This window comes from Fopius arisanus, unplaced genomic scaffold (assembly GCF_000806365.1).
Source record: "Fopius arisanus strain USDA-PBARC FA_bdor unplaced genomic scaffold, ASM80636v1 scaffold00015, whole genome shotgun sequence".
Classification (NCBI taxonomy): domain Eukaryota; kingdom Metazoa; phylum Arthropoda; class Insecta; order Hymenoptera; family Braconidae; genus Fopius; species Fopius arisanus.
The window spans coordinates 1375592-1403134 of record NW_011887754.1 but is presented as its reverse complement, the minus strand read 5'-3'; the positions used below and the strand labels follow the sequence as shown (position 1 = coordinate 1403134).

Genomic DNA, 27543 nt, shown 5'->3' with positions numbered 1-27543 from the left:
GAAACTGCTGTAAAATAATAATCACCGATAATACCATTGTAATGGATTATTCACCTATTCTTCAAGGCAATTTTACAATCTCAATCGGGGTCAATGGAAGTGTAAACTGCAGATGACGTCAAACAAAAGTGCGACAGGCGCCAAGAGAGTATGTGAAGAAAATGTAGAAAGTCAAAGTCTCACCCCAGAACGATAATAATTCTATCAAGAGAATTCTCGCATTATTCCAGAAACCAGGAAAATTCTCCCATTACCCAGAGTGGATAGTCGCATTTTTTCGATTCCAATTGTCAACTGATATCTCAAAATTGCGAAAAGATAGCGAAATTTTTATGTAAACATTTTTTACAGAGAAGAATGAGACCTACAAAAAAGATATTTACAAAAAAATCGTCATCTCCCTTCGATTCCGACATATCGACTGAAAACGGGGGTGAAAAAAAAAAATAGAAATCGCTGTCGAAATGATTTTGATTGAAGGAAAAGGGATGGAACAGATCAATTAATAAATCACAGCAGTACAAGCGAGCGTCGATATCAGTTTGTTGAAGGCAGTGACAATTTCCCGAATGCATCCGTTTCCGTGAATTCTGTATAACAAAACCCCCAGGAAATTATGAGACTGGCAATGTTTCCCCTTTCCTCCTCAATCCCTCAGCCATTGGTTAATGGCTGGTAGGTATTGGTAGTGACAATAGTGAAAGAGGAAAACGGGGAAGAGGTCGAAATGCTGAGCACAACCCCTACCGACACCCAGAGGGTGGAAAAGGAAGTGGTGTAGATATACCATTTGGAGTCGGCGCAATGAAGCGTCTATCGATTTCATACGTGAAAAGTAGAAGAGAAGGTGCACGCTTGGTCATCGATTTGACACAACAAGCTAAAGGGATTGCTTGGAGGTACGAGGTCGTCAGAATAGTGTGAAGGTACTATTTTTTTTTGGTTCAGGTTGTTTGATTTCATCCGGAATTTGGCAACAGCAGACAACAAAAATAATCCAATATTTCAAAATTATTCTGTGAAATTGATCGTTAAATTTCGGGGTAATAGAGAGTGAGGGGTTGAAAGTGGAGTGAATTTGGTGGGACAATGCAAAATTATGGACACGAGGATTACGACTACGGTGCTGATGCATCGGGTACTCAGGGTGGCGGAAGAAATCTTCCAAATCCACCTGGGGTACGACCAAAGGTCGATCCTATGGCGGAGGGTGAAGTCGATCCGTCGATCTATGGACAACCCAAGGAGGCTACTCACAAGATTCGCGGCAAGAGTGATATCCTTGAGTACCTTTTTGGCACTGTAGATCAGGAATTGCTCACTGTCAAGACCTTCTACTTCTTCTTTTACTCGGCATTCGGATCTCTCTTTCCCCTTATGGGGGTGTATTTCAAGCAGATGGGAATGAATGCTGGACAATGCGGACTTCTCATAGGATTGAGGCCCTTCGTCGAGTTCCTCAGTGCACCCTTCTGGGGCTCCTTGGCAGATAGGTGAGTGCCTACTTTGCTTATTGGGTCTTTTTCAGGGGAGAAATCTATTGTTCTGAGATAGGGAGGCCAGAGGGCTTTGCTTGTGTCATGAATTGTTTGACAAATGGCTTTCTTCCCACCGAGTTTGCCAGTATGCATGTCAACAAATAGATGTAGAAGTGAGAGTAGAAGTAGAGAACCAAATTTTTTGGGCCCGACCAGAGGACCATCAAAAATTTTCAGGTGGCAGAAGGGAAAGATCATTCTCCTGGCGTCGCTCTCCTGCTGGATAATCTTCACCCTGCCGATTGGTTTCGCTCAGCCACCACCCACCACCTGCATGGAATGGAGCAACAACAGCGAGTGGCTGGCGGTCCCCAAAACAGGGACTCGCAGCAAAAGATACGTCGATCTGGACGATTTTTATCAGCCCCAGGAGAGCGACGACGAGGATCTCGAAGTGGCTGCCAATGTCGTCTTCGGGAGACTCAGGAGGGACACCGATTACTCCAGTGGAAGAACTTCTTATGATTCACTGGAGCAAGTCTCGAACCCAAGGATCCGGAGGCAGGTGGATGCAACCGATCTCAAATATAAGCAGTTTGTGCCTGAGGGGACCGTTGAGGACGATCCCACCGCCAAGACCATTGACTTCGGAACCATCGCCAAGGCTAATCGTCCTGCCGATGTCCTCGAGTACAAGAGGTTCCTTAAAGTAAGTCCACGGATTTTTACACGGAGAAGCATTCATTGTAACAGGCTGAAAATTCAAGATTGAAATTTTTTTATCACGGATTGGTGACCGGATACTCTTTCAATTTCAAATTTCCACTGTCTAGAATGAGCCGATGGATGAAACGAGACCCCCGAAGAAAGCCCACACCCGTACTAAATTGCATTCGAAACCACCGCGTGCTAAAGTGATGGCAAAACGTTCAGTGGAACTCCACGACGAGCTTTTCACAAGCTGGGGAAAAGAAGAAACCAATGAAGTCGACAGCCGCAACCGTCGGCTCATGTCCGCAGAAGAGCAAGACGATATCGAGCTAGAGGAGTTCGAGGACGACGCCGATGTCGAGGAGGTCGATGTTCCTCTCATCAGAAAACGAAGAAGTATGAAGTTTGTATATCAGAATCAGGGGAAAAGTCCTGTGTCTGTCAGGAACGCGAGAAATTACAATCCGAAGGAGAACAGCGATTGGGTGAAGCCAGCCTTCAGCACAATCGTCTATCGACTCGGCGTGAGTATTTTATTTTCGGAGAGAATTTTTATTCCGATATTATTCGAGTGAGTGGTACGATTTTAGAAATTAAGATCACGAAAAGCACTGCAGCTGAAAATATGAGCTCAAATATTTTCCTCTGCAGGACATCCAAAAGACTTTCTTTCTTCTTCTTCTCCTGGTGATCGTCGGAGAATTTTTCTCAGCCCCGGCGATCACTCTCGCTGACTCTGCAGTGATCACTCTTCTCGGAGAAGACGCTGATAGATACGGACATCAAAGAATGTTCGGAAGCCTTGGCTGGGGTCTGGCCATGTTCTTCGTTGGAATCGCTCTGGATCATAGCACGTCTTTTCCTGATCATCCCTGCACTCCTGATCCCAGGGAGAAGAACTACACCATCTGCTTCGCCATCTTCAGCGTCTTGATGGGGGCTGCATTGATCACTGCTACTCAGATTAATTTCAAATATGAATTCATAGCTCCTCAACCGGTGAGTTCGGCCACGGAATTTTGCCCATTTTTTTTCCATCGAAAAAATTTTTCCGTTCAAAGAAAAATATTTCTCTTTGCATGTAGGAAGTTGTGAAGCCCCCAGCAGAGCCAACACGAGAAGAACAACTGCAGTCTGAGTTATCTCAGCAGCTAAATCTACCAGGATTACAGGACTCGTCAGGAGCACCCCCCGCAGCTCCACCCCCCGAGGGCAAAGTAAGAGCCAATAAAGTGAAAATGAAAGCTGAATAATTCATGACTACGCCATTACATTTTTTAAATCTTTTCGTTCTTGATAATCATCGGCTCTAAACGAATATTTTTCAGACGAAGATGTTTGCCCAGACAACGAGGGAGATACCAGAGTGGGTCACGGTTCTCAAGCAATTCAAGGACCTCAAGTGCGCTTCATTCCTCTTCGTCGCTTGGTTCATGGGCTTTGGTATAGGACTCATATTTACATTCCTCTTCTGGCATCTCCAGGACTACGGAGGCTCGCCAACCCTCTTCGGTGTTGCTTCTGTGATTAATCACATCTCGGAAATTTTCGCGTATTTCTTCAGCTTCAAGCTAATCGGGGAATTCGGACATGTCAAGGTGCAGAGATAAATAATTGGCCGCAATATTGGTAAAATATTGGATGATTATTTAATAATCGTCAATGAATTGAAAATACGTTGCAGGTTCTTTGCTTGGGTCTGGGGGGGAATATCCTGCGCTTCCTCTACATTTCGTACCTGAAGAACCCATGGTGGGTGCTACCCTTTGAATTCATCCAGGGTATTACACACGCCGCGGTCTGGGCTGCATGTTGCAGTTACATCGCGCATAACACACCTCCACAATTACGATCGAGTGCTCAAGGGGTTCTTCAGGGGCTTCATCATGGTCTTGGAAGGGGATGTGGAGCAGTTATTGGGGGGATGTTCGTTGCGAGCTACGGTGAATACTTTAGTTTTTCTCCGTTCCTCTGGTTCGTCAATTACGCACGACCGGAGTTTGTACGTGTGAAGAAAATTCACAGACCAAATGAACAAAAATATTGATTTAAAAAAAATGAAGGACCATATCGTTGTTGCATGCAATTTGCATTAATGGAGGTCATTGATTTTATATTTACAGGGAGTACTGCAACGTTCCGTGTGTATGGCCTCCTCTGCGCAGTCGTCTTGGCCGCTTTTATCTTCATAAATTTCTACAGAAAAGATACCGGATTTGTTGCTGATTTACCACAGACCGAAGATCCCCATCAAGTGGCGGAGGCAACTCATCTAGCACCTCACGGAGTACCGAGTAATGCTATCCCACGGGCATTAAGCTCAAGTAGACTTCACGAGCTTGCACAAGAGCCCAGTTATGGAGCTACTTATCAGACGACTGGAGGAAACCTCAATGTTCCTGGGGGTAATGGAGGTGATGATTTTTTATATTAATTTCATCGTCCTCCATGTCCAGGTTATTGACATCATTCATTATTTTCCCAGGAGGAAACCCAAATAATCCGTTCTTGAGCGGCGGCGGTGGTGGGGGTACTGGAGGCGGTTACAATTATGGTATGAGCGGTAAAGGAGAGGACGAATTCATTCGTAGGAGCTTCCAGGTACAATAGAGCTCGAACATTCGAACGCATACGAATGCTATTGATTGAATGAATTTTTACAACATAATTATCACTACAAAAAATGCTTCGAACTTCGAACGAGGTAGACTCCGTCCTCTACCTTAATCCCATGGGAATTATTTTAACAGGCGTATTGATTTTCACGAAGTTCAGAAGGATTGGAGCAGGGGAATTCGTTAAATAATCCATGACTTTTTCATTGCAGACTTACAGTGAAGTGGTGGGTAGGGAGTACGACCTGAAGCCACCACCGGTGGTAACCCATCTCCATGCCCAGCAACCATGTACCAATCCATTTCATCAGCATGGCTATGATTGGTAACGAAACTGCCCATTTGCAGTTTAATTAAATTGTCTAGGTTTTATTGAAATGTGAAGAAAGAAATTTGCACTGAAGTGGTAAATCGAGACATGTGGACTCAGCCCTTCTGACTAATTGAAATATCTCTCAAGTTGAGGGAGATGGTCAATTTTTTGTAATAACCTTTATTGCGGTTCTCAACGAGCTCTATAAAATTGGTTTATACAAAAATTTCATTATCTCCCCCAGTTCCAGAGGTATTTCCGAAAAACCATCGGAGAGCTAAGAAAACTCACCTTTTACGACTTCCGTACAGAAATGAAAGCACTTGATGGGGGAGAATATCTTCCAGTCAGGAATTATCCTATTCCTAATTGAAAGATATTATCTTCAATGAGGAAATTAATGAAAAATATAAACAGTTGGACGTTTTATAAAAATAAGGAACGAATGAACAAAGCGCGAAAGGTAGAAGAATTGATATCACTTGACCATCTGGAGGTGTCCGAGGCGCTCACAATTGAAAGATTCATAATATCGCTCATTTATCTATCAGTACGTATCATATCACCTCATCCGCATGTCATTGAGTTGACTTAGATATGTTTAAAAATAACTTGAAGGAAAATTCACTGAGATATCAGTCCACAGTAACGAATCTAACGAATTTGATCCATCCGTTTAAACAATTTGATTAACTTCAGTGAATTAATTTTTCCATGAATTCCCAATCCCCTCGAGTCTTTGAATGAAATATCATCAGCTCGTAATCCTGTATTTTTAACTGTTGATGAATTAAAATCCCCGCGTTTTCACAGGGAGAAGTGACACGATCGAATAAGTAAATGCAAATTTGTAAATAATTATTAAATTTGCGAGAACTCCGAAGCAGACTAATTGTTTTCCGTTGAATTTGCCTAGATGTTCTTCAGTGAAAAAAAAAAGTGAAAAAAAAAAATGATATAAGAGAGTATATTATAAATATTGTATGGTTAGAGCCTAGACCTAAGCCTATTACCTATTAATAATTCATTAATGACAATGTGTTTTGTCTCTTGAGTCTGTTCATTTCGTTGAGATTATTAAGAGGGCAATGATTATCATCCCACCTTTAACCCTCGTAAGGCACAAAAAATAATGAAAAAAAAAGTCTAAACGAATTGTACCTATCTCGAACAGTTCTTTAGTCGTGAAAACATTTCACTGTTTTCCAATAAATGATTAAGTACATAAGAAGTATTAATGGTTGGAAGAATGCGACGTGACGTCGTCGTGGGCACTTGTATGAATTTTGTGTCTTGAAGTTTGAATATACGTTATGAATAACAGGTTGGAGATGGAAAGGAGAGTTAATTTTTCGCATTTCAATGATTAATATTGACGAATCAATCACATTAATCGATTATCACTGGCATCTCCACTATCATCAAGCTTGGAAATACCCACTGGTTCATTGAACTCTCATTTGTTTAAAGCAGAGAGCAGATTAATTTGTCTTTGTCATTTGACTTGAACATTTTGCGCTGTTTTTTTTGACAATTTTTTATTCTCTCGGTAATCAATTGATCTTTTGGGGTGGAAATGTATTGGCCCTCATTTTGTCGTGACGACTTATTTTTGTAAATCGATCATGACATTTCATTGGTGCTTCTCAGGGCTAAAATTTGGATCACAAATAATTTTATATAGAGTGAAATACACCACGCATTCTGGGACACACGCTCTAGAAAATGAAAACGATCAATACATATCAGATAATCTTAAGCTGTTCCTCAACATAGAGAAGAGAAATAAATCGTCGCATTTCGCATCATGTCCATCGTTGAAATAATTTCAGATTCAGGAATAATGGGAGATAAATTGAAAGGTGATAGGAGGATTGCGAGGTGCGACAGCGCATATCTGTATCATTGCTGTAGCCAAATAGAGATTGTTATCAGAGGAGTTACTCTGTTACAAGGAAAACGCGAGACAATGTATACTGACGTTTCGATAATGAAAATATGAACAAAGAAAAACGCTATGAGATATTTCACGCTGCTTGGCTTTCTTATTTGCCCTCTTCAGTATTTTCCAGTTGTTTTTGCTGTAATTTTATATAAATTTTTCACTCATTTCCATATTCCAGCTGAACCACACGCGATCATCATGCACTTGCTATCATTCAGACCATTCCTTATCTATAAAGGAGAGCATAATGGCTACCGCTAAAAATATGGCTGATATGTTTTTTTTTTGGGAGAAGAATAATATCGCTAGATTTAATAGTAAGGATTTTTAAAAAGTGACAGTTCAGGGAAAACTAGAAATGGGAAGAATTCTAAAGATGATTCAGGGATACCCAAGTGACTCTGGCGTTTTACAAAAAAAACCACAGGTAACATATTCAAATGACAATGAAGAGGAATCTACCGATCATTATTAATATTTACATGGGACAGGGTGACGAGGTACGTATCGAGCCATCGACCTGTCCAAGATATTTTTAGTTCATCTAAAAAAAAAAACAAGCAGGCTATGTAAAAAAGAAAGTCCAGGGATTGAGTAAAAATGGATAAACGAGAAGAGGTTCAAACGTGTTACTATTAAATAACGGTTTTATTGGTAAGTATTTAATGATAGCAGGCTAGGGTAATTCGTCAATTGAAAATTCTTGTTTTTAAACTATAGGCACTATTCAAAAGCTTAAAATCTAGCTTGTTGCCTAGCGCTCTGATTAAATCTCGATGTACCGTGTTTCTCTTCACTTTAATTATAAACTACCTTCGTAGATGAATTATTTCAAAAATTCTCATTTATTACTCAGTAGCGATTGAAATTTGCCTCCCAAAAGGGGACGACAGAGAATAGCAATTTGTTCTATACAACTAATTTATTTAATTTCATTTGAATGTTATTACTTGTGTTAATCGATTATCGTTGAGTATAAATTATTCATAATTTTGTTTTCAATTTAACGGATTTGAGCTACTGTCAATTGAGCAGTGCTATTTAATATTTTTTTCAATTAATTCAACCGATTGGTGCAAATTATGGTTATTATGTCAATTATTATTGAAAAGTGAAATACACTTCAACATGTGCCATTGTTATTACTCTTTATTTTTCATCGTCCATAATTTTTTTTATTTTCTCAATAAATGTGAAATGAAATAAAAAATCGCTCTACTCGGTCCACGTGGAAAATAATTTAGCATCACCAGAAGTCCGTTTTTTCATTCAAAAATTACGTCTAATAAATACGGTGCTGTGGTATTCCCACATATGGAGATCATACTGGAAGCGAATGAGAAGGCAAAGAATACTATTTTCCAATACTGTCGTGTTGCTTTCACAATTATTATTAATTTTCATATTCTTAATATTTTTCTGAGCAACAGCGTGTGTTTTATTTCCTCTAATTTCTCTTCGAATTATCCTATGTATTGGCACAGATACCCACTGGTATCGTTTTTCATTAAGCAAAATGTTTACGATTAATAATTAATTCTAGACTCAACCCTTTCATTCATGGGATTACTGATTACTGAGAAGCAAGTATTTACAATGGAATCAATTACATTCGAGAGTTTGAAATGATGAATGTTCATATTATGTACTAAAATGAACCCATTGTATATGTTCATTATGCAATGAACAGATTATGCAAATGATTTTTTGCATTCCCTTTTATTCACTCATTTTTCTTTCTCGTTTTGTCTCCCATAAGTCGAAGATTTTAAAACGAAAAGTTTCAAATAGTGAACATGAAGATAGTATTTGGATCAGACTAGCAATGAATGAATTTTCAAATCGAAGTCATTGTGGGGAAAATTAATGAATCAAAGGGATTAATGACCCAACAGTTCACTCGCGCTAAATTGGATCGGCATCGGGCAGTGTGTCACTAACGGCAGAGTTGCATGATTTATAATGGATTTAAAATATCATCTAAACAATAATAACTGTGACACAGTGAGGCAATGATCTTAGGATACTCTGGGCGTATACTCGTAGATTTCAATAATCCAATTACACTCTGATTCGCTCATTCACTTGCAGTGATTCGCACACACGTAACATAAAAATTGTAAAACCTAGTAGCGATCAGAGATGCCTATTTTTCAGCGAGCAGAGAAAAATCACATGATTCATTTTATATCAATCGATTTAATCATTTTAGAGAGTGATATTTCTCTGCTGTCGATATCAAGGCTTCTATAATCCATCGCCATATTATTTTCCGAGGTCACAGCCGTTAGGGGATGCGAACGTGTGGCGACCGAAAAAATTCAGTACCACCTACGAGCGCTGAAATTCCTAAATGATCCTTAGGAGAATGATATCGTGTAAATCACTTAAAATTACATGAAAAAATGGATTTCATGGTATTGGATACCAGTGCATGACCAGTGTGGAATCAGCATAATCTAGGTAATAAATAAGTGAGGCATGTGAGGGGATTATGGTTAAAACCTAGTATCGAATGGATATGTGCACTTGTTAATTATCTGCAACGATAACACTCGTGAATCTAGTTGATAATGAACTTAAATCCTAAGGCCGCTACGCGATCTCCACACTGCGCCACGTGATCACAAATTTTATAATTACGAGTGCCTTACTCGCCTAGACAGTCTATAAAGTCTTTTTTCTTATGCTCGGACTAGAGAATTTACGTGATCATACGCGACATCGACTCCATCGACACCTAAAAACGATCGAGAAAAAAGAATAAAAAAAAAAAAAAAACAAGCGTAACAAAAAGATCGTTTATATTTTTCACAAAATAACTCATTCTTTGTACCCTGTAAATTAATACAAAATAAAACTAAAAACAGTTAGAAGATTGAGGATCTCATGTCAGATGATTCATCGCAGAATTTGTTTGATAATGGGGATAACGAATAGAACTTGAACGCTATGAATATTGAAGATTAAGCCCACGGTAAATCACACTGAAAAAATTCGGTGGACCGTTTAAATTCCACAAGAAAACAGTATAATCGAGTTCCTACGATTTATGCTTTACTGATGCCAAACTCTGCCGTGCCATGACACGCGGTACGAGCGATCTAATTCACGCTAGGAACAATATAATCATCAGCGTTACGCTCAATGACAAAGCTGGATCGTCCATTCCCCTCAACTAGTCAGATGTCAACTTCGAACATGTCTTGTTCAATTGGCTTCTTCACCCAGTTTCCAAGTTGGGCGCGTACAAATGCCTCCTTGAGTTGACGTTTAGCGAGCTGAAACGATCGATTACAAACCCCCAAACTCGGAACTAGTACCAATTTTCATTCTTCTCTACTTTTTTTTATTCGTAACAATAGAATAACGAAGAGGTAGAGATCCAAACTGAGAAAAAATTAATTTAAAGTGAATAATGAGGACCTATTTTTCAGAGGCAAATTGAGTTGAGAGGTAAAAAAGGGAAAGATAAAATAAAAATACGCAGCAATGGTAACAATACCCCACCTCTTCGCTACTGGCAACAACAGAAAAATAAATCAATTGAAGTACGTAGGAAATGTAATACGTTACCGAGTAATCCTGGATTGATGATTTGGCATCGAGATATTGACGACATGCATCGCGATCAATGTCATCAATAGTAGTGAGTTTACCGAGAAGATTGAAGAACATACGGAAGAGCCCCTGTTTGGATATACGCGATGGCTTTCCAAGTTCATCCTTGCCAGTTGTGCAATTTATTACCTCCGCCTCAGCTTGACCTGGAAAATATGTGATGCATGGAGTAACAAATTCAGTCGATATTCCCTTATCATTTTCAATGCACGAATTACAAACCAACTGTCCAATTGACACTGTAGTTTGGCGCCTTCCCAGGCTGTCTGACTTCGGAAGACGTTATGAGGCTCATCAGTGGCTTATTCAATCGATATGGAGGTGGTAGGCCCTGTATTGTATTCTCAATTCTTCCACAAACCGCTCGATACATGTGACTTGGATTTAGTAGACTGCCAAGAACGATGCTGTGGAAGTAAATAGGCTCGATGAAGTGGCTGAGGAGTGCACCTTGCACACCTAGTACGTTCCATCGAGCTATTTTATCCGAACACGACATCGTCAGCAGTCTTTGACCCTTTAATCAGATTAGTTCATTCATTGCAGTTGTATTGTACCAGAATTTACGTTCCATCTAGAAATTCCTGGGTATTTATTTCCATCCTTCTTTATCTGATGCCAAATATCCATTGATCTAAAAAGCTATTGATTTTTAGAGGAAAAACATTTCCTCGTTGTCGAATTGTTTTGATTCCTTTGAAAATTTCTCAGTAAATTATTTTGGAAAGTAAACGAACAATCTGGTGAAATTGCCGGGGTGAAAATTCAATAGTTAAATTACTTGAATTGTCATCGAGGAAATAGCCTTAATTACCATGAGAACACCATCCCAAGTTTGAATTCCCTCGCTGCTCTTGACTGGAATGGTCCCCTCACCAGACTCAATTTTCGTTCTGAGCTGTCCCCTGGCGCGTCTATTTGGATGCTTGTCAACAGACTCGTTCTCCTCGTGGGGTGAGAAAATTCTAGCGTCTCCGCAGGGGGCTGTGTTGATGTACAAATGGAATTGAATTCCTGGCCTGACGCGGTAACCCTTCTTCACGGGTTCTAGGATGGATTCGTCAGCCCGATTCTCGGTGTAAAGCGCGAGTTGCTTGTAGAGGTATTCGCAGAGACATCGACGAGCCACAACTTCTGCATGACAATCATTCAGTGCACCACCAGTCACACTCAGATGTTCTCCAGAAACACATTTGGTTCCTGAATAAAATAATTCGTTCAAGGATCGGTCGCGTCATCTTTCCAAAGTTATTCTACATTCTTCTTTAAATCTCATTACTAACGAGCTAGAAAAAAAAATAATGGGACTAACGTTCGAAAGATAATACAATCAAGCCTCAAAGATTTAAATATTCAAGCAGAAGAGAAGATTTTTCACCCACTAAATTATGCTTCTCCCCAAACAGGAACGAACCTGTAGTAACGCAGATTAATTCAGCCTCCTGTCCTTTAGTCTGTACAATACCAGCCAGAACCTTGCGTCGGGCATGCTGGGGTTTACTCTGCATAAGCTCCGTGAATTTCTGATTAACCATTTTGCCAATTTTATCAGCCAACATTTGTGGCAAACTCATCTGCTCGTGCGGTTGTCCCAGATTTGGAAAATTTGGCATTCGCACTGGTAAACCAGTGAGTGCCATGCAAAACGTCGAACTGTGGACATTTCTCAATTTAGCCAGTGCTGCTTTGCTAGCAGCAGCTTTGGCTAATTTTTTACTGGGACCAGTTCCCTCGAATGTCTCACCATCAATGGTCACGGCTATTGTGAATTTAGCATAGCTCTCGCCATTGTCCGAGACACAGGTGTAAACGACTCCTGGATAAAGTTCATTAATCAGCGCAACTGGGCCTTTGTCGATGTATTTACCAGCGTTTTTAGGCTCTTGACTCAGTGTCTTAAATGCATTAACGAGGTGATTATCTTTTTCTGTGACGTCACTTGTAAAATCGGGCTCGAGAGTTGGTACGTTCTGACACGTATTCATTGCCTGGTGTACCTCTGGCGCATTTCGAAATTGCACGATATTTCTCAATGCTAATTCAGCCGCTGCGTGTTTTGCCATTTTTTTCGTACGGCCCTTACCCTCGTACGTTTGTCCATCAATTTGCACGGCTATTGTAAATATGGGAGCGTGAGTTGGCCCTGTCTGGGACACAACTTTGTACACCGCGCCAGTTTTTAATTCATTCAGGGCACATACTGCATTTTTTGGTTGTGGATTTTTGTGACGTTTTTTAGCTACTGGTGCACCTAGATGAATAGAATAAAAATTCAAGCATTTTTTATTTGATTTTATTTGAGAGAAATTTGATAGTACTAGTTATCTTTCATTGATGAAAAAAATCCTGCTCCTTTCAAAATAATTGAATATTCATTGAGAAAGTACGGGTCGCTTTCTTCCGTTGCGTGTTATCGCGGCACTGTTTATTTTATAATTATGAATAATGACATTCAGCAGATAAAAATTAAAAAAGAATCTCCTGGCATAATCTACTTGGCCCGAGTGGCAAATACACCAGCAGCGACTCGAAACAATTAATTCCCCGTGTGATAATTAGGCTCTCGTGACTGGAACCCTCGATAAAAGCGTGACAAAGTGTCCCAACAATTGCCAACAAAAAAAAAATACCAACAGATCAAGCACACCGTGATGTAACCAGTAGCCCACGAGGTGCACCATGAAATTAAAAAAAATAAATAATAAAAAATACCTACACAGGAAATTTCCAACCCCAAAAAACTGACCTTCAACAATGGGATCAGCTGGTCTTTTGACAGCAGGCATGGTGACGCTGATTTTCTCAATCTTGAAACAAGAGAAAAAAAAGAACAAGAGATCTCATGAATAAATCTTCTCAGCTCCAGCCTAAAACACCACCAAAACAAATAAAACAGAGACAACTCACCCCCATTTTAGTTTGCCTCCCCTCCGATGCTGCAGTGGTGCAGCCTGCAAACATCAGAGATTTAATTCAATAAAAATATAAAATAATCTGACACAATAAACTCACCCTTTTGCTGTGACTGATTGTTATTCAACAATTGAACACCATTTGACATTGTCCCCAGTGGTGTGCAAATTCTCAGGTAGTTAGGGATGAAAACAGTAAACTAATATCTGCAAAGACAAGGCATTCCAGAAACACTGCACTAATGCATTGATTTTGATTATAATGCTGGGGAGCAAACGAGTCACTAGCGCCACTCTCGTACAGTACCAATACCCATAACCTTATTTTCCCAGAATTTTTCATAATATTTTTGGATTACTGGAGAGTTAAGGTGCAATGTCATGCAATTGATGGAACCTTGAGTGGTTGCACTGGTGATACAATTAGTGGAAAAAGGATGACACTTTTAATACATTAAAATGGAGTACTTACCGAAAAAAGAACGAAGCGATGAAACGAGCGGGTAAACCACCAGGAACGTATCAACACTGAATATCCACAACGGTTTGGTCTCTATTTGGAGGGTTTCAGGGGTTCTTGGACACTGCGCATTGCGGCTACTCCTGGTGCGCAGTCGATAAAACTCAGACGAGGGGATCGAGCGAATTATATACATGTGTATATACACTTCCGGAGTTGGATGAGAGAGGGGAAATGGCACGGAAGGATCTAAATTTTGCCTTTTATACTTTCCGTTGGTGGGTTGGAATGAGGCATTTTTTTTTTCATATTTGGGACACGTTTCTGGGGGCCAGGGGCAGGTCTAACGTACTCTTATGGCTCCACGTGTTTTATTTGTTGCTATAATACTACCCGGTCTTTACCGGCAAATCGATATAGCTCGATTTTCGATGGGGAGTCGCTCATTTGCAAGCCGTTAATTATTCATTGCTTGCTGCAGTCAGAGGTGCAAATAGATTCGGCCAATAGAATGGAATTTTAACGTATTCGGGTGGAGGTTGGGGTTGTTGAGATTATTTTTTTGGGTATTGGGAAAAAAATGAAATAATTCAATTTGGATGCCAAAAATAGCAATAGGGGTGGTTTTTTAAAATATTTTTTGCGGAGTTGGCTTTTTAGGTGGGTGGAAAAAAAATTTCTCACTTGCAGGAAAAAATTCTTTAATTCAAGAGAATTTCAGTTGAGGTAAATGGTAACTCTGCAATGGGGATCCCACTAACTTGTCTGAAGTGAAAATTCATTTATTTCGAGTACGAAATAGACTCAAAGGTTTCAACAATTCATGCTTCCAGTTTTGCAGAAAATAAATGCATAGAAACTAATAAAGAGTTTCTTCATTATGTAAGACATTGAGCAACCGCTGAAAGTGGGCAGTAATAATTAGGGAACGATAACGATGTTTAGAACGAAATAGTTTTCCTTAAGTGAAAAAAATAATAAACTTGGACTCTAGGGGACTGATATATTTTTTATCCTTTTATCATAGTTTCCAGTTGGTGTTCCACGTGACGGAATAGTCGTTGTATAAGTCCTCTGAGTCTGTCGGGAATAAAAGTAGAAAAGAAGAAAAGACACCGAATCGAGGGTAAGAGGATGGGGTAGAGATAATGACGTCTTACGAACTGTTGGCAAAGAGTTTATTACCGGGTCCACTGGAGTTTCATCGCGGCTGAATAATTACGAGGAGAATAACAAGTTCATTTAATCCTCCCGCGATGAAACTGTCCAATATGAGGTAACACTGAGGGCTAGGTATAACAATTCCCTTTTGCGTAATCCTATTTTCATCGAGTCAATAATTCATCTGATGTTGTCACGAGTGTTATAACAAAGTGAACAATTTTTCAAACAATTTTCCCGATAATTCGATGTTCGTGTCCACTATCTGACTTGCATGCAATCGAGGGTTATCGAGGTTGGTATAAAGTCGCTTGAAAATAATGGAGTAAAAAATTTTGAAACGTCAACGCCTTCACATCGACATGAAAATCGTCGGACTCTTTCTCCAGCTGATGTGGGTATTTCTCATCGTTCGAGGGGTGAGTGATTAATAAAGGTAAAAACTGTCTCAGACAATCGATTTCTATTCTCCGCCGACTATTTTCAGGACGACAAGGATCCGCATGGACCCATCAGAGAGAAATGTAAAAAACAGTTTGGATTGACTACTGGTAGGTGGATGGTGTTCTTTGATGGGACTGATAATTACTTGGATTGATTTTTTGGTATTTTTAGAGGAACTCGAGGCGGCCATTTCCGATCCCACGGACCAGGGGTGCTATTTGTTGTGCTTCTTGAAGGATTTGTCCATCGTATGTGATTTACTTGTCGTTGACCGGGTGATTTATGCTTTTTATGTTCCAGATGGATGACAATGGGGAGTTTTATCCTGACGCTGCTGTCAATGCTATTGAGGAGGGTGCCAGAGACCAGGCGAAACCTGTCATTTTCTCTTGCTCTGAGCAAGGTGACACCACCAGAAAAATTATTTATTTCAACCCCATAAGTCCTTTAAATCGTACATTTCATTCTATCATAATCATATGAGAGGGTTTTTTATTTTTTTTTTTCGGGATCATTACAGAGAAAATGTCGACGAGTAAGGACGCCTGTGATCGCGCTTTAGAAGTGGTTTTATGTGTTAAAAAAGAGGCTCCTCAGGTGAGTTACATGCATTACATGAATTCTGATAATGCACGAATTTTCAATGAGAAGTTGCGAAATTTTTTTTTCAGTTGTACGAAAATTTCGGGCTGTTCCACCCTCTGGGGCAGTAGCAGTGAATCCTGGAAAAATGGACCTCATTCAAATATTCAAATATTCAAAAATAGATGAAAAATATGATCATTCAAAATGATCCCATGAACGACGTCCTTGCACGCAATTGCAGTCAATAAAACCGAGTAAAAAAAAAAAAATAACTGGCATTTTCTGTCCTAGTTATTTATCATAGACTTGTACCATTCCGGTGAGGCTTATTTTCGTCTATTGGCATTCAATCTTCACTCTCACGTGAACGATATTTTGTCAATAAAAATTCGATTGAAACACTCAAGGAAAATGCATGCGGTAGACAGCGAGAAGGACTGAAAACTATCAGGAATTGGCAAGCATCCATTCGACGAACGTCGCGTGTGTTTCCATTATTTTGTTTTAAATCGGTTATATATCGTATGACGTGGGGACAGTGAAAAGGCTAGAAATCGAATTCGATCCAAGGATTGATTACACGACTGGAAAATGACTCGAAATTTCAAAATTCAGCAATAATTTAATTTTCCATAACTTGCGATTCAATGCTATATTAAATATATTTCAATCTGTACACTGGAATATTTTCAATGTCCTATGAGAATACAATAATTCAAAAAGTTGCCTCGTAACTTTTGTTGGAGGCTAATTAGAAAACCCCAGCAGCAGAATTTTTAATGCTTTTCATTAATTCGGCCCAGTGCCTTTACTAACATTTAAAAATGGTGGGCAATAAATCAGACGGTTTATAGGTGTAAGATTAATAGTTGGTAACAGTCAGTTGCACGTTCTTTATGCACAGTCGACTATTGCTTTTCCCGTTGCCCACAATGAGGGTTGTCTCAATTGCTCTAATTACCACTGCCTTACTCCTAGCTCTAGTGAGTGTATTTGCTAATTAAATTCATCCGTGGCCGCATTAAATATTTGTCATTCTGTTGGCCAGGGGAATAATTATTATTGATTGACCGTACACTGTTAATAATTCTCTTTTTGATTTTTGTTGTAAGCGCTAATTGAAATTTTGAGAAATTTTGATGAGTGTATCGAAATCTCTTGCTTTCTTGGAAAAAATCGGAAAATTAATTATTTCAGTTGGGGGCTGAAGCTGACATCCGGAGGGAATGTCGCAAGCAGACTGGTGTCTCCTGGGGTGAGTCAGAAGATTATTCCGCAGAATAATTGGGACTGAGTGAAATTTCGCTAACAAATGGGGGAAAATTGTGAGATTGCATGAATTGGTTTTCAGGTGGGTTGAAGAAACTGCGGGCGGGGAATTTCCAGCCGGAGGATAGAAAACTCAAGTGCTATATCAAGTGTTTCCTGCAGAAGAATGGAATTTTTGGGGAAACGGATATTGATATTGATAAGACCCTCAGGCATCTACCGTGGGGCATTCAGGGATCTTCCAGAAAAATTCTCGAGAGGTGCAAAAAAATTCGTAAGTCGATCGCTCTGAGATAAATTTTTTATCACTTCAACATTTTCGGGCTTTTCGAGTTTTCCCAAAAATTTTCCTAATGAGAAATTATTATAGCGAGCAGAGATACATGTGATAAGGCATTCCAGATATTGAAATGTTATCACAAGGCTGAACCGCAGGTATTCATCATTTTCCAAATCATTTTATTCTTTTTTTTTTACCGAATTCAACTGAAATCTGTGAGAATATAGAAAAAAGTCTACATTTCAAATCTAAAATTATTTTTACAACCAATTTATTGTATTTATTATGATATTTTTTTCAGATATTGAAGATTGTTGCCTTTGTGTAGAAATTGAAGGAAGTTGTAAAGAAAATTATTTATCAACATTAGGATTTTCAATTCATAGACTATTTTCAGAATTTTATCCGTAATGATTTATTTCAATTTTATTGCAAAAGTTCTCCTGTTTTATTTTGCCAACTTTTTAAACAGCGGCCGGCAAGAAAATTCCGCACTTATCGATTTACCGACTAGCCCCTTTCGTTCATTTGAAATTGACTGTACCGAGTTTAACGAGAGGTGGGAGTACAGTATCAAGACGTAAAAAATTCTGGAATAAATGAATTTTTTAATTCCCCGGACGAATGCAGAATGAGCTCTTCATTCCCTGACGATCCGTCCATCCATTCAAGTTAACAACACGATGTTTATACGGCTAAAAATAATTGTGCATAAAAAATTATATATCCTCCATTGAAAAAAATTATCAATGTTTTGTCATAATTACTGTCACTTCGCATTGTAGCGACAGTAAAAATATTCCCTTGAAAAAAAAGTGCATTAAAATTCCAAAGGTCACGAGTCACGTACATTTCACTGCACAATTTTCCCGTCCCGAATCCATTCCCTTTTTATTTCCATTCCCCGAAAATTTGGCTCGCCGTTATGTGCCAAATAACTTCTGCTTGAGACACAGCGAAAACTTTTTCGACAAGTGAATGAGAATCTAACGTCTGAATTCCACAGTTGAATCCTCGAGTATAAAAAAAATGAGGGTCAAGGGCGCAAGGAAAATAGCGGAAAACTTGAACTCTCATTGGGCAATTGGTGAATATCATCTTCCAGATAAAACCATCCAATATCAGTCTAATAATTTTCCATTTTCCATCGGTTTAACGATATTCTGAGTAATTTCAAAGTGAATTAAAGATGAATTGAGGGATCAAGTTACGCAAATCAGATGGCGTTTTCCCTGGAGGAAATTGTTCCCAGTCGTCTGGCGTCTTTCCAATGACGTGTTTCCCACTTCTTCCTGCTGGCACTATAAATCGGTCCTGGCCAGAAGCCGGTGGATGCGAATTTTCCCCGTTAACCGCAACTGAATCTCGACATTTTATTTTTCGTTACATATCATAGCGAAAAAAAAAATGATAGAACCAAGAGAAATTTATTTAAATCGTGCTCGTACTTCGCCTCTGGTCACCGCTGAAAACATCAAAACGGTTATCCCAGTGGAAAAGCTGAGTTCTTAAAAAAATAGTACCGGGATTAATTCTCAGCATGTTCAAACGAGTGGAAAAGCCCAGCGTTCAATCAGACTGTCATCCGCACCAAACCATCGGTGCATCATAAAAGATTTGGATTGCGCTGCACGATATTTTTTTTTTTGTTTACCCAAAAAAGGTATATCCACACTAGGTATTCATACACAGTGAGACGTGCAAAACAAATTGGAAGGTTTTGAAGGATAGATTGAACTCAGCGTACAGCATGAAACATTGGAGTTTTCGTTTACAGTCCTCATACGATTGGTGGATGTGCACCAGAGAGAATCCATCGTAACAAGAGAGAGCCCGAGGATATTCCTCTCCTATCCAATGTCAAATTCCAGGTGTGATATTCACCAACTGGACTCGTCGAATATATTAATATTCCAGGGCTGAGTGTATCATGAAATTTTCGAAAAAAATTCATGGATTCGTTTTCCTCCCTTCGTCCTTGATGATAATTGAAGAAAAATCCGTATTAATGAAAATAAAGATGACTTCTATCCTGGTGTCAAGAATATCCCGGTAATATCCCAGTAATTCTGGTACAACAGTTTAAACATGGAATTACGCCTACTGCTGGTTTTGTCAAGTGGCGTACACTCGGGCTGTTTGTCCTCCAGGTTGGTGGCTCTCCCATCACCAGAAAACATTTAAATCCTCTCCTCTGGTCCCTCTCACCCTGGACAGCGCAGAATTCACTCGTCCATGCAACTCTCTCGCCCAGTAATAACACGTTTCTGCGATGGGACTTTGTATACAATACCACGGGCCCCTCATACACGTCAACAATTGTCTCTGTGTTAAACATGATACCGTACGTACATGTCACTCATCCCACCGGATTTGTGGATTTAACAAAAATGAACGGTGCGATGCATGTGAAATCCATCTTGATGAATGAATAGGTAGTATTTATACAACGCCAATGGGGAAGGGGAGGGGCATTGGTACTTCATTGTTATGGTAATTAGGGCTTTTACTTCAGCTTTTTCATGGGCGGAGTCAGGCCTTCGAGGGCTTCAAGTTTCATACTTCACGGGTTGCGTATAAACACGATTCTATTGAATTAACCGAAATTACGTGAAATACTTGGTGAAATACTTTTATTTTTTTTTATTTTAATTAAAAATAAAAATTCATTTGACTTGATTGAAGTACTCTTTTCATTTCACTCATCTGCTTAATCATGTGGAATTGTTGCCGGAAGATTTGGATGCAACTGTCAGCGATGTCGGCATGATCAATGGCTGGCCAATTTTTCCCACCTCAGTGAGAATCTCAATTAAAACTTTATTAACGAAGCCCCAGAGGCCGCGATTAAAGTCAATTCCAGGGGTCTCAGGATGATGGCACTAGTTTAACCGCACACTGGTCGGCTTTCTACCTCTATCCTTTTGCTCCTCCACACCGGTACGTGCAATTTAAATGTTAAAATGGTACGAGGGCTCCTCACCCTGGCAAGTTGAAAAAATCCGACAAGTCCACCGTCGGACTCGGGACTCGGATCCGTTCCCACTCAATTCAATCTTTTTTCTTTTTTTTTTTCTTTTCACCTTTCCCCTTTCTTTACTACTGAACTCACTCCACCATTTTATTCTTCACAGCCTCATTCCAACAGCGCTCCTCTGACCTCATATTTGTCCTGGAATTTTATCCACCTTGTAATTACATTTTCGGCATTTTTTGGATTTATTTATTTTTATCCCTAATCCTAGGAAGTGAACGATGAATATTGTAATGAGGAATTCAGCCCCGAGGGACAGATAGAATTCCCTTTGAGCAATAACGATACATCAATATTTTCAGGGAGTGGAGAGCCTAAAATTTCTCGGACGCTTGATGTATTGATCGTAATTCGATCCGTCATATCTTTTGGTATCAGATAGTGGCCCCTTCAACGATTTATAAAGATGCACCACCTACTTCCAGGAAATTGTGGTAGAGGAGAAAAAAAAATTCTAATTTAGAGAGATAAATTCATTTTTCCAATGACGCGCCTTGGATTTTTTTATCGCTCTCCTCAGGAATTGGGAGATTTTCGTGACTGGGAATTGGTGCTGTGAAATCTTGATGAGCGGGAAATAGCATAAAACCTTTTCCTGTCACATATCCCCACGATAATCATGAAATACGGAATGAGAATCAATAATTCCTGAAGTATAAGATTGTTTTATTGAATTTAAAATATAACGATTTAAAAATAATATCGAATTCACTGATAATTTCGCATGAGGAATTTTTAAGGTGTCCTCCATTTTACTTCCCTAGGTCATAAAAATACATTTAGCGTCCAGATTGGGTGAATTGTCACGTAGTTTTCGTAAAGTTTATTCCGTTCGTGGGAATTCCCGAAGGGATAATAAGACGCTGGAGATACGCACTGTAGAATGGGCTTCCAATAAAGCTCCGGGTGTCCAGGCCACAGGGGAATGACGAGGTGCAACGCCTGATACTCTCTATCATCCCATATAACCCAATGGGTTGTGTTGGATGCGGGTGGATAACCCACTGGTGGGATCATCGGATTCCAAACCACGCGTGGGATTTCTCATATGCGGAGTGCATATGAGAAATCCCCATTATACGACCGAAATCCTCCGTCTTACCGACTGTTACTCATTTCCATTCACTGCCAATGTGTTTTCTATTTTTTCCACACACCGTGTGTAAAGTGGCATTTTATGCACGGCTAAATCCAACCCCTGGTCGATGTTTATCGGCGGATATCTCGGGAACCAGCAGTGATAAAAATATGGGGTAAGATGCAATGAAAAGCCCTTTTAATTCTAAAAATGACGGATTTTTTACTTTTTTGATGTTACTGTTCTTTCATGAGATATTTTATTTTGAAAATCGTTGACAATCTTCATGAAAATTGAGGGTAAAATAATTCTACTAGCGTCAAAAGTAGTTTTTATTTTTCTCATGAGGTTGAAGAATCTTTTGTGTTAAAAGAGCAATGAGTTATTCATTTGTGTTTGCCTATGAAAATGAAATATGATAAAATATCCAGAATCCAGTGGAATATAAGAGAGAGTCGGCATATTTGATTTTAAACGACTGAATACATCAGAAAAAAAATGATACGGTGTTGCTCGCGGGGAAAATGGATGGGGAAATAACAGAATGGGTGAGATAAATCGACCTGGAGTTTTTCTCTTTAATTTTCATCGTGATAGATCGGGGATTTTGAGCGATGATGCTCGAAAAAAAGAGACGAGAAGAAAAAAAACAAAGAAAACGTTCTCACGTTCTCCTTATCATCTCTCCTACCAGAAAACAAAAGACCACTGAGGGTTAACGTCAAATAAAAAATTCCCAGTCCTGCCTGGGGGCTCATATTTACTCTTGGTTTTTATTTCCGGAAAATTTTCGAGTGCCATCATGTGTGATCATTGCTCGTGAGTACTTGTCCATAAACTAAATAAAAATTAATTCCAGATTTTTTTATTTGATTCTGGAATCTCCAATTTATAACTTACATCTGGATAAAATGTAGAATTGAGTGGAGAATCCAGAAAAAATCATGAGTTTGCATTTTTTTTTCTTAGCGTAGGCAGGAGAATTTAGTGCTCAATAAAAATTATGGGTTTTTCGAAATTTCGTGGAGGATAGGATTTTTGCCGAGTTTTTATTAGAGTGACTACCGGAATTTCTGTAAAAAAAATTTCCGGTACTTAACATTTCTGAGTTGTTTCCGTAACCGCTGAGAAAATTGTGAGTTCCGTAAATTCTCTTGGATATTTATCTCCGTGAGCGAAAAAATTCAGTATTTTTTCACTATTTTTCCTTTCATTTGTGTTAACAGAAAGGTCAGCGGACAGAAGGGATACTCTGGACAGGTCACTTGTCGATGCGATGGGTATGTGTAACGAAATTCGTAAAATAACTGAAACAAAGAGGAATTTCCGCCCAGCGAGTGCATTGAGTTGAACATTTCAGATTATTTTTCATATTTGTCGTCATAGGGAGAAAAATTTGTAATGAATGCAAAAAAGAGAAATTCGGTTTCGGTCTCTTGCAGGATATTTTCATTAATTTAAAAAAAAAATCATTCTTTTACGGCATAACTCGGGCCATGAAGAATTTCACTGCAGTGCAGTCATGAGACTAGAAATTTCCAGAAATGTTTCATTCATCGCATGTCATAATTCATAATATTTTTCTTTATTAACAAATCTTTAATCCCGTCATCCAGTAACAAGAAGAACCTTCAATTTATTTTTTAGTAATGACAGGAAAGAAATGCCGAAGGAGAAGAGCAACGGGGGCTGTTGCGGTGGCAAAAGGTGAGTGAAATAAAATTTCGAAATCCGAGGTCCGAGGCCGGACTATTCATTGATAAAATCCCTGTACGAATCCGATCTGTAAAAAAACATGAAACCAGTCCCGAAATCATGTACAATAATCAATCATTGCGTCATGATATTTACGAATTAATGACCCCTCACTAAAATCAGAACAATGAGTCTTTTTTTTCAGATTTTTTTCATCGGGGGAATAATTGGGGAATTGTAATTCGTTAAAAATTGCATTATTGACCTGCACAGGGAGAGAAAACAGGATGATGGGCCCAAGTGTTGTCCAGGTATGAGGTCCGAGGCCGTTGGATGCTGCGGAGGAAATTCTAAAGCTCATCAACCCAAGGAGGAAAAAAAGGGCTGCTGCAAACGCTCAGGTGAGGTGGACCCAATAATTGAATTATGTCACTTCGCTTTATATTGTCTCATTATTTATTAATTTCGTTAAGTCCTGAGGTTTAATAATCGTGACGTATTTTTTTTTTGTGGGCACAAGTAGTTTTCCCTCTCATTAAAATTTCTCACAATTTCCTAGTAATTTTTATTCAACTTTTTCCCGGTGCATTTGGAATAATTCTCCATCATTTATCTCACATATTTCGTTTTCATTCCATTTTCCCGGAATTTTCCCGTTCGAGTGAATTTAATTGGGATATCCACCAACGGGAAATACCATTTTTTGGTTTTAAAATTTGAGGACCGCGATTTTTATTTTTATTCTTTTAGCATCGGAATTGCGGTTCTGGGGGTACATAAAAATTGGCATTTTTTGAATGGTCTTTTTTTACGGCCCGAGAGGTGGAAAATTATTCTTTCGTGTGCACTGGGGAGAACTGAATTGAAATGATTTTCGTGGCCTTTTTATTTATTTTTCGTGGAATTGGAAATGGGTGGAAATACTGAAATATTAACGGAGTCGATTACACGGAGTGTTAATTCAATCGGTTGATGAATTTTTATTGAAGAAATTAAAGTGCTATCCGTAGGGATTGCAGCAGCTGGATATTTGCAGAATCCGCTGTAAAAAATCTATACTGTAAGTATCAATTTCCTTTCATTGATTTCCAGGGTGAGAGAGACGAGCGGATGCTGTAAGCCTCATTGCTGTGGCACCAAGGGGAGAGAAGAAATAATTTCCATAGCAACATTCAATGAATTACACAAAACAAACGGAATTAACGATTTCCCCTAAAATTAATGAAAAGACCAAACGAGTTAAACGTGATTCAAGTGACATTAATTACCCAATAATCCGATAATTATCGTTTCAATTAAAAAACGCGACTATTGAAAATATTCTGAAAATGAAAATTTAATAAAGATTGATATTTCAATTTCTAGTAACATTTCGCCTCACCCCCGTAATTCAGGGTAATTTTAAATAGTAAAATTTAGTGAGTGTTAATTATAAAGCAGATTAATTCTTGTTGATGAATTTGATAATCACCAGATGATCTGGAGCGTTAAATTCAATAGTTGACGGTACTTGGTGAATACTTGGATGGTGGAAAGCTCATGTTGTGATGTATTTCGTGACTGCCAAGCATATCGGTCCGTAAGTAACTCAAGTGCAGACAACTAAAAGCTGTACATCAACAGTTCAAGTCAAGTGGCCTCACACGTACGGTTCAACCGCCGAATAGCGTTGACAACGAGGTCTGGGAGGTACAGAGGAAGAGAAGTTGTGCCGGCAATGAAGTAATAACCGTAATAACGAGGATGAGCCCATCGTGGCATGCGCGAGTCAAGCCAGGGATTCGTGGCTCGGTTGGATAAAGATTAAACTGAGGTTTCCTCTTCTGCCACTGGGATTTGCTATCCGTGTCTAATGGAGATGTACCTCTCGAGAGTTCATTCATTTCTCTGTGACGTACGCCACACAAAGACACCAGAATAAATGCAGTTGAGGAGGTAGAATGGGAATTTGAGAAAATGGCGTTTTGTTTTGGGGCGGGCTTTGGATTTCTTTTCATCTTGCCTCTTCTTCATCTTTTGTTTGGTTATTTCATTTACTGTGGGTGCTGTTGAGATTCGTTGAGAAAAGGATATTACAATGTTTTTGGAAAATCGAGTGTAAAAATTGTTATTAATATTTGAATTTACAATAATCGAATTCTCCCTAAAAAAAACATTTCTCATTTTATTTTACAACTGAGAAATAGCTAGCGTGAATTTTTTTTTTCCCGCCTCTGCAAGTAATGAATGACTATTTTTATTTGTCTGGGAAGGAATTCCGAGGGAATGAGCTGAGTGGAAATATTTTTCTCGAAAGAAATCGAAATCGAAATCGGAATCGGATAGCCAAGGGGTTGAGATAGAATTGTGTACATCGGGTTGATGTGAGCGAAATGAACAAGGGGATACCGATGGTATGAAAAAAAGAGCAGTGTTGGAATTGGAGTGAGAGGTGATTAACGAGTGAGAGAGAAATGTGGGTGTAAGGGCTGAAGTTGCGTGGGTAAATAAATTGCGCAAGCGCCAACAAAGTGACGAGCTTTTCAGCCACGCGGCGGCAGTCTGTCTCAAACCGCGAAACTCCCGCCTTAGAACGAGGAACAATACTAACTCCAATATTGTCGCATTATCGTGACAATAATAAACCCAATCAATGCCAATTGACGTGATCGATAAAAATTAAAATGCTATCGAATTTTCATTTTTCGCCTCACTGGATTTTTCGTTGATTAGTTTGAGTGGATTAATTACAAGTGGATTTCATAAGTTACCCTCTGTGATTGTTCAATGTGCTAGTCCCTGTGAATTTAAGGTGGTCCTTCTCCCGGGATTCTTCAGTCACGAGGAAGGAAACGAGTTTAATTCAATTTTCAGTGGGGAAAAGGTGAATTTTTTTAAGGTAAAAGAAAGTTGGAAAAGTTATTTATCGGGATTTCCTCTTGTTTTAACTCAGTTACCACCCTGTGTTCAATTTTTTTTTCTTCCCCTTTTTTTAACGTCTTTTCTTGGTGAAATTAACGAGTAATTGAAGACGCGGGGGTTGGTAAAAAAATTGTGGGAGGATGTAATTGTATTGAAGAGTTTTGGACGCGTGGATTTTTCTCGATGAGAATTTTTTGGACGGTTGACTATTAGTTTTTTCAGCCCTAAATATTTTTATGGCACATGCGGAACGAATATGTCGGCAGAAAAGTAACATAAAAATTTTTTACTGCCCTAAAGGGAAGAGTTCAGGGATGAATTTAGGGGTATGTGCAGTTAACTCTTCTGAATTACGATTGTCAAGCCGAAAATCATCAGTTCTGGAGGTATTGGCGGTGTCGTAAAAGGTGAATACCAGTGGTACACATGATCCAATGTCGTAAAATGCAGTTTTACGTTCGAAAATATATGTTGACCCTAATCAACCCACCCACCACCTCACGATTATTCCAAACTGGTGGATAAACAATCAGAGTGACACGGCAAAATCGTGATATGTTTAGTTTCAGTAATATATCTCCTTCTGTCAATAAATTTCATCCTTTCTTCATCATCAACTCGAAGTTCTCTCCGGTTATCCATTTATTGACATGAATTGCCATTTTTTATCGATCACAGGAGAAACCATACACTCGCCCTCTTCATCGCCTTCTATTCACTTTTATGCGGAGTAATAACATTTTTCTTTATGAATTTTTCCCCATCGTAAAATGTCCTGCGAAATTCGCGATGTTATCAGCGAGTGTTTTTGGTTCATCATGTGAACATTAGAGATAATTAAATGCCACTGCATTTTATTTGATTTTCCCGCGGTTTTTATATGTGGTGAGAGTTTACAGTGGTCTTTTTTAAATTATGGCCCTAATCTACATAATTTTTAAGAGTATTAAAAATTTTGTTTTATGAGACTGTCGTAAAGACTCTCGGCTGGGGTTCTTCATAAATAATGAAGGGTCCAAAACAGAATTTTTCTTCCCTGAA

General features: G+C 39.1%; 5 protein-coding genes across 11 annotated transcripts in view; 4 read left to right on the top strand and 1 right to left on the bottom strand.

Annotated features, from left to right (window-relative positions):
• The first annotated feature begins 846 nt into the window (after positions 1 to 846).
• jef (major facilitator superfamily domain-containing protein 6 jef) lies at positions 847 to 9843 on the top strand. Of its 3 annotated transcripts, none has more exons than XM_011299851.1 (10): positions 847 to 1493; positions 1716 to 2187; positions 2312 to 2713; positions 2841 to 3188; positions 3275 to 3406; positions 3518 to 3787; positions 3874 to 4132; positions 4313 to 4603; positions 4675 to 4790; positions 5017 to 9843. In XM_011299851.1, the coding sequence occupies exons 1-10, from the start codon at positions 1090 to 1092 to the stop codon at positions 5131 to 5133; spliced, it is 2811 nt and encodes a 936-aa protein (XP_011298153.1). In that variant the 5' UTR covers positions 847 to 1089; the 3' UTR covers positions 5134 to 9843. The 3 variants fall into 3 exon arrangements, with proteins under 3 accessions (XP_011298153.1, XP_011298152.1, XP_011298154.1); XM_011299850.1 differs by having other exon boundaries at positions 1695 to 2187; XM_011299852.1 differs by having other exon boundaries at positions 1695 to 2187; positions 4675 to 4743; positions 5017 to 5109.
• On the bottom strand, positions 8471 to 14160 carry Adar (Adenosine deaminase acting on RNA). 3 transcript variants are annotated; one of them, XM_011299854.1, is made up of 9 exons: positions 14068 to 14160; positions 13696 to 13802; positions 13591 to 13634; positions 13400 to 13490; positions 12098 to 12934; positions 11498 to 11883; positions 10906 to 11200; positions 10639 to 10829; positions 8471 to 10343 (listed from the first exon to the last, which is right to left on the bottom strand). In XM_011299854.1, the coding sequence occupies exons 2-9, from the start codon at positions 13742 to 13744 to the stop codon at positions 10245 to 10247; spliced, it is 1992 nt and encodes a 663-aa protein (XP_011298156.1). In that variant the 5' UTR covers positions 13745 to 13802; positions 14068 to 14160; the 3' UTR covers positions 8471 to 10244. The 3 variants fall into 3 exon arrangements, with proteins under 3 accessions (XP_011298156.1, XP_011298157.1, XP_011298158.1); XM_011299855.1 differs by having other exon boundaries at positions 13430 to 13490; XM_011299856.1 differs by lacking the exons at positions 13591 to 13634; positions 14068 to 14160 and having other exon boundaries at positions 13400 to 13550; positions 13696 to 13742.
• A 946-nt stretch (positions 14161 to 15106) lies between these two features.
• Positions 15107 to 16528, top strand: LOC105263572 (uncharacterized). The gene is made up of 6 exons (XM_011299849.1): positions 15107 to 15635; positions 15704 to 15767; positions 15832 to 15908; positions 15961 to 16063; positions 16181 to 16257; positions 16332 to 16528. Exons 1-6 carry the CDS (start codon positions 15579 to 15581, stop codon positions 16371 to 16373), a joined length of 420 nt encoding a protein of 139 aa, XP_011298151.1. The 5' UTR covers positions 15107 to 15578; the 3' UTR covers positions 16374 to 16528.
• A 601-nt stretch (positions 16529 to 17129) lies between these two features.
• On the top strand, positions 17130 to 18593 carry LOC105263570 (general odorant-binding protein 56d). Its single transcript, XM_011299848.1, has 5 exons — positions 17130 to 17228; positions 17443 to 17500; positions 17597 to 17788; positions 17885 to 17949; positions 18096 to 18593. The coding sequence occupies exons 1-5, from the start codon at positions 17142 to 17144 to the stop codon at positions 18120 to 18122; spliced, it is 429 nt and encodes a 142-aa protein (XP_011298150.1). The 5' UTR covers positions 17130 to 17141; the 3' UTR covers positions 18123 to 18593.
• Positions 18594 to 26159: 7566 nt separating this feature from the next.
• The window catches only part of LOC105263569 (dopamine receptor 2), a 69554-nt gene continuing 68170 nt past the window's right edge, over positions 26160 to 27543 (top strand). For 2 of the 3 annotated variants that reach the window (XM_011299847.1, XM_011299845.1), the window contains exon 1: positions 26160 to 26479. The gene's annotated coding sequence lies outside the window, so the exon portion shown is untranslated. The remainder of the gene's footprint in view (positions 26480 to 27543) is intronic. The other variant, XM_011299846.1, reaches the window with a different exon arrangement.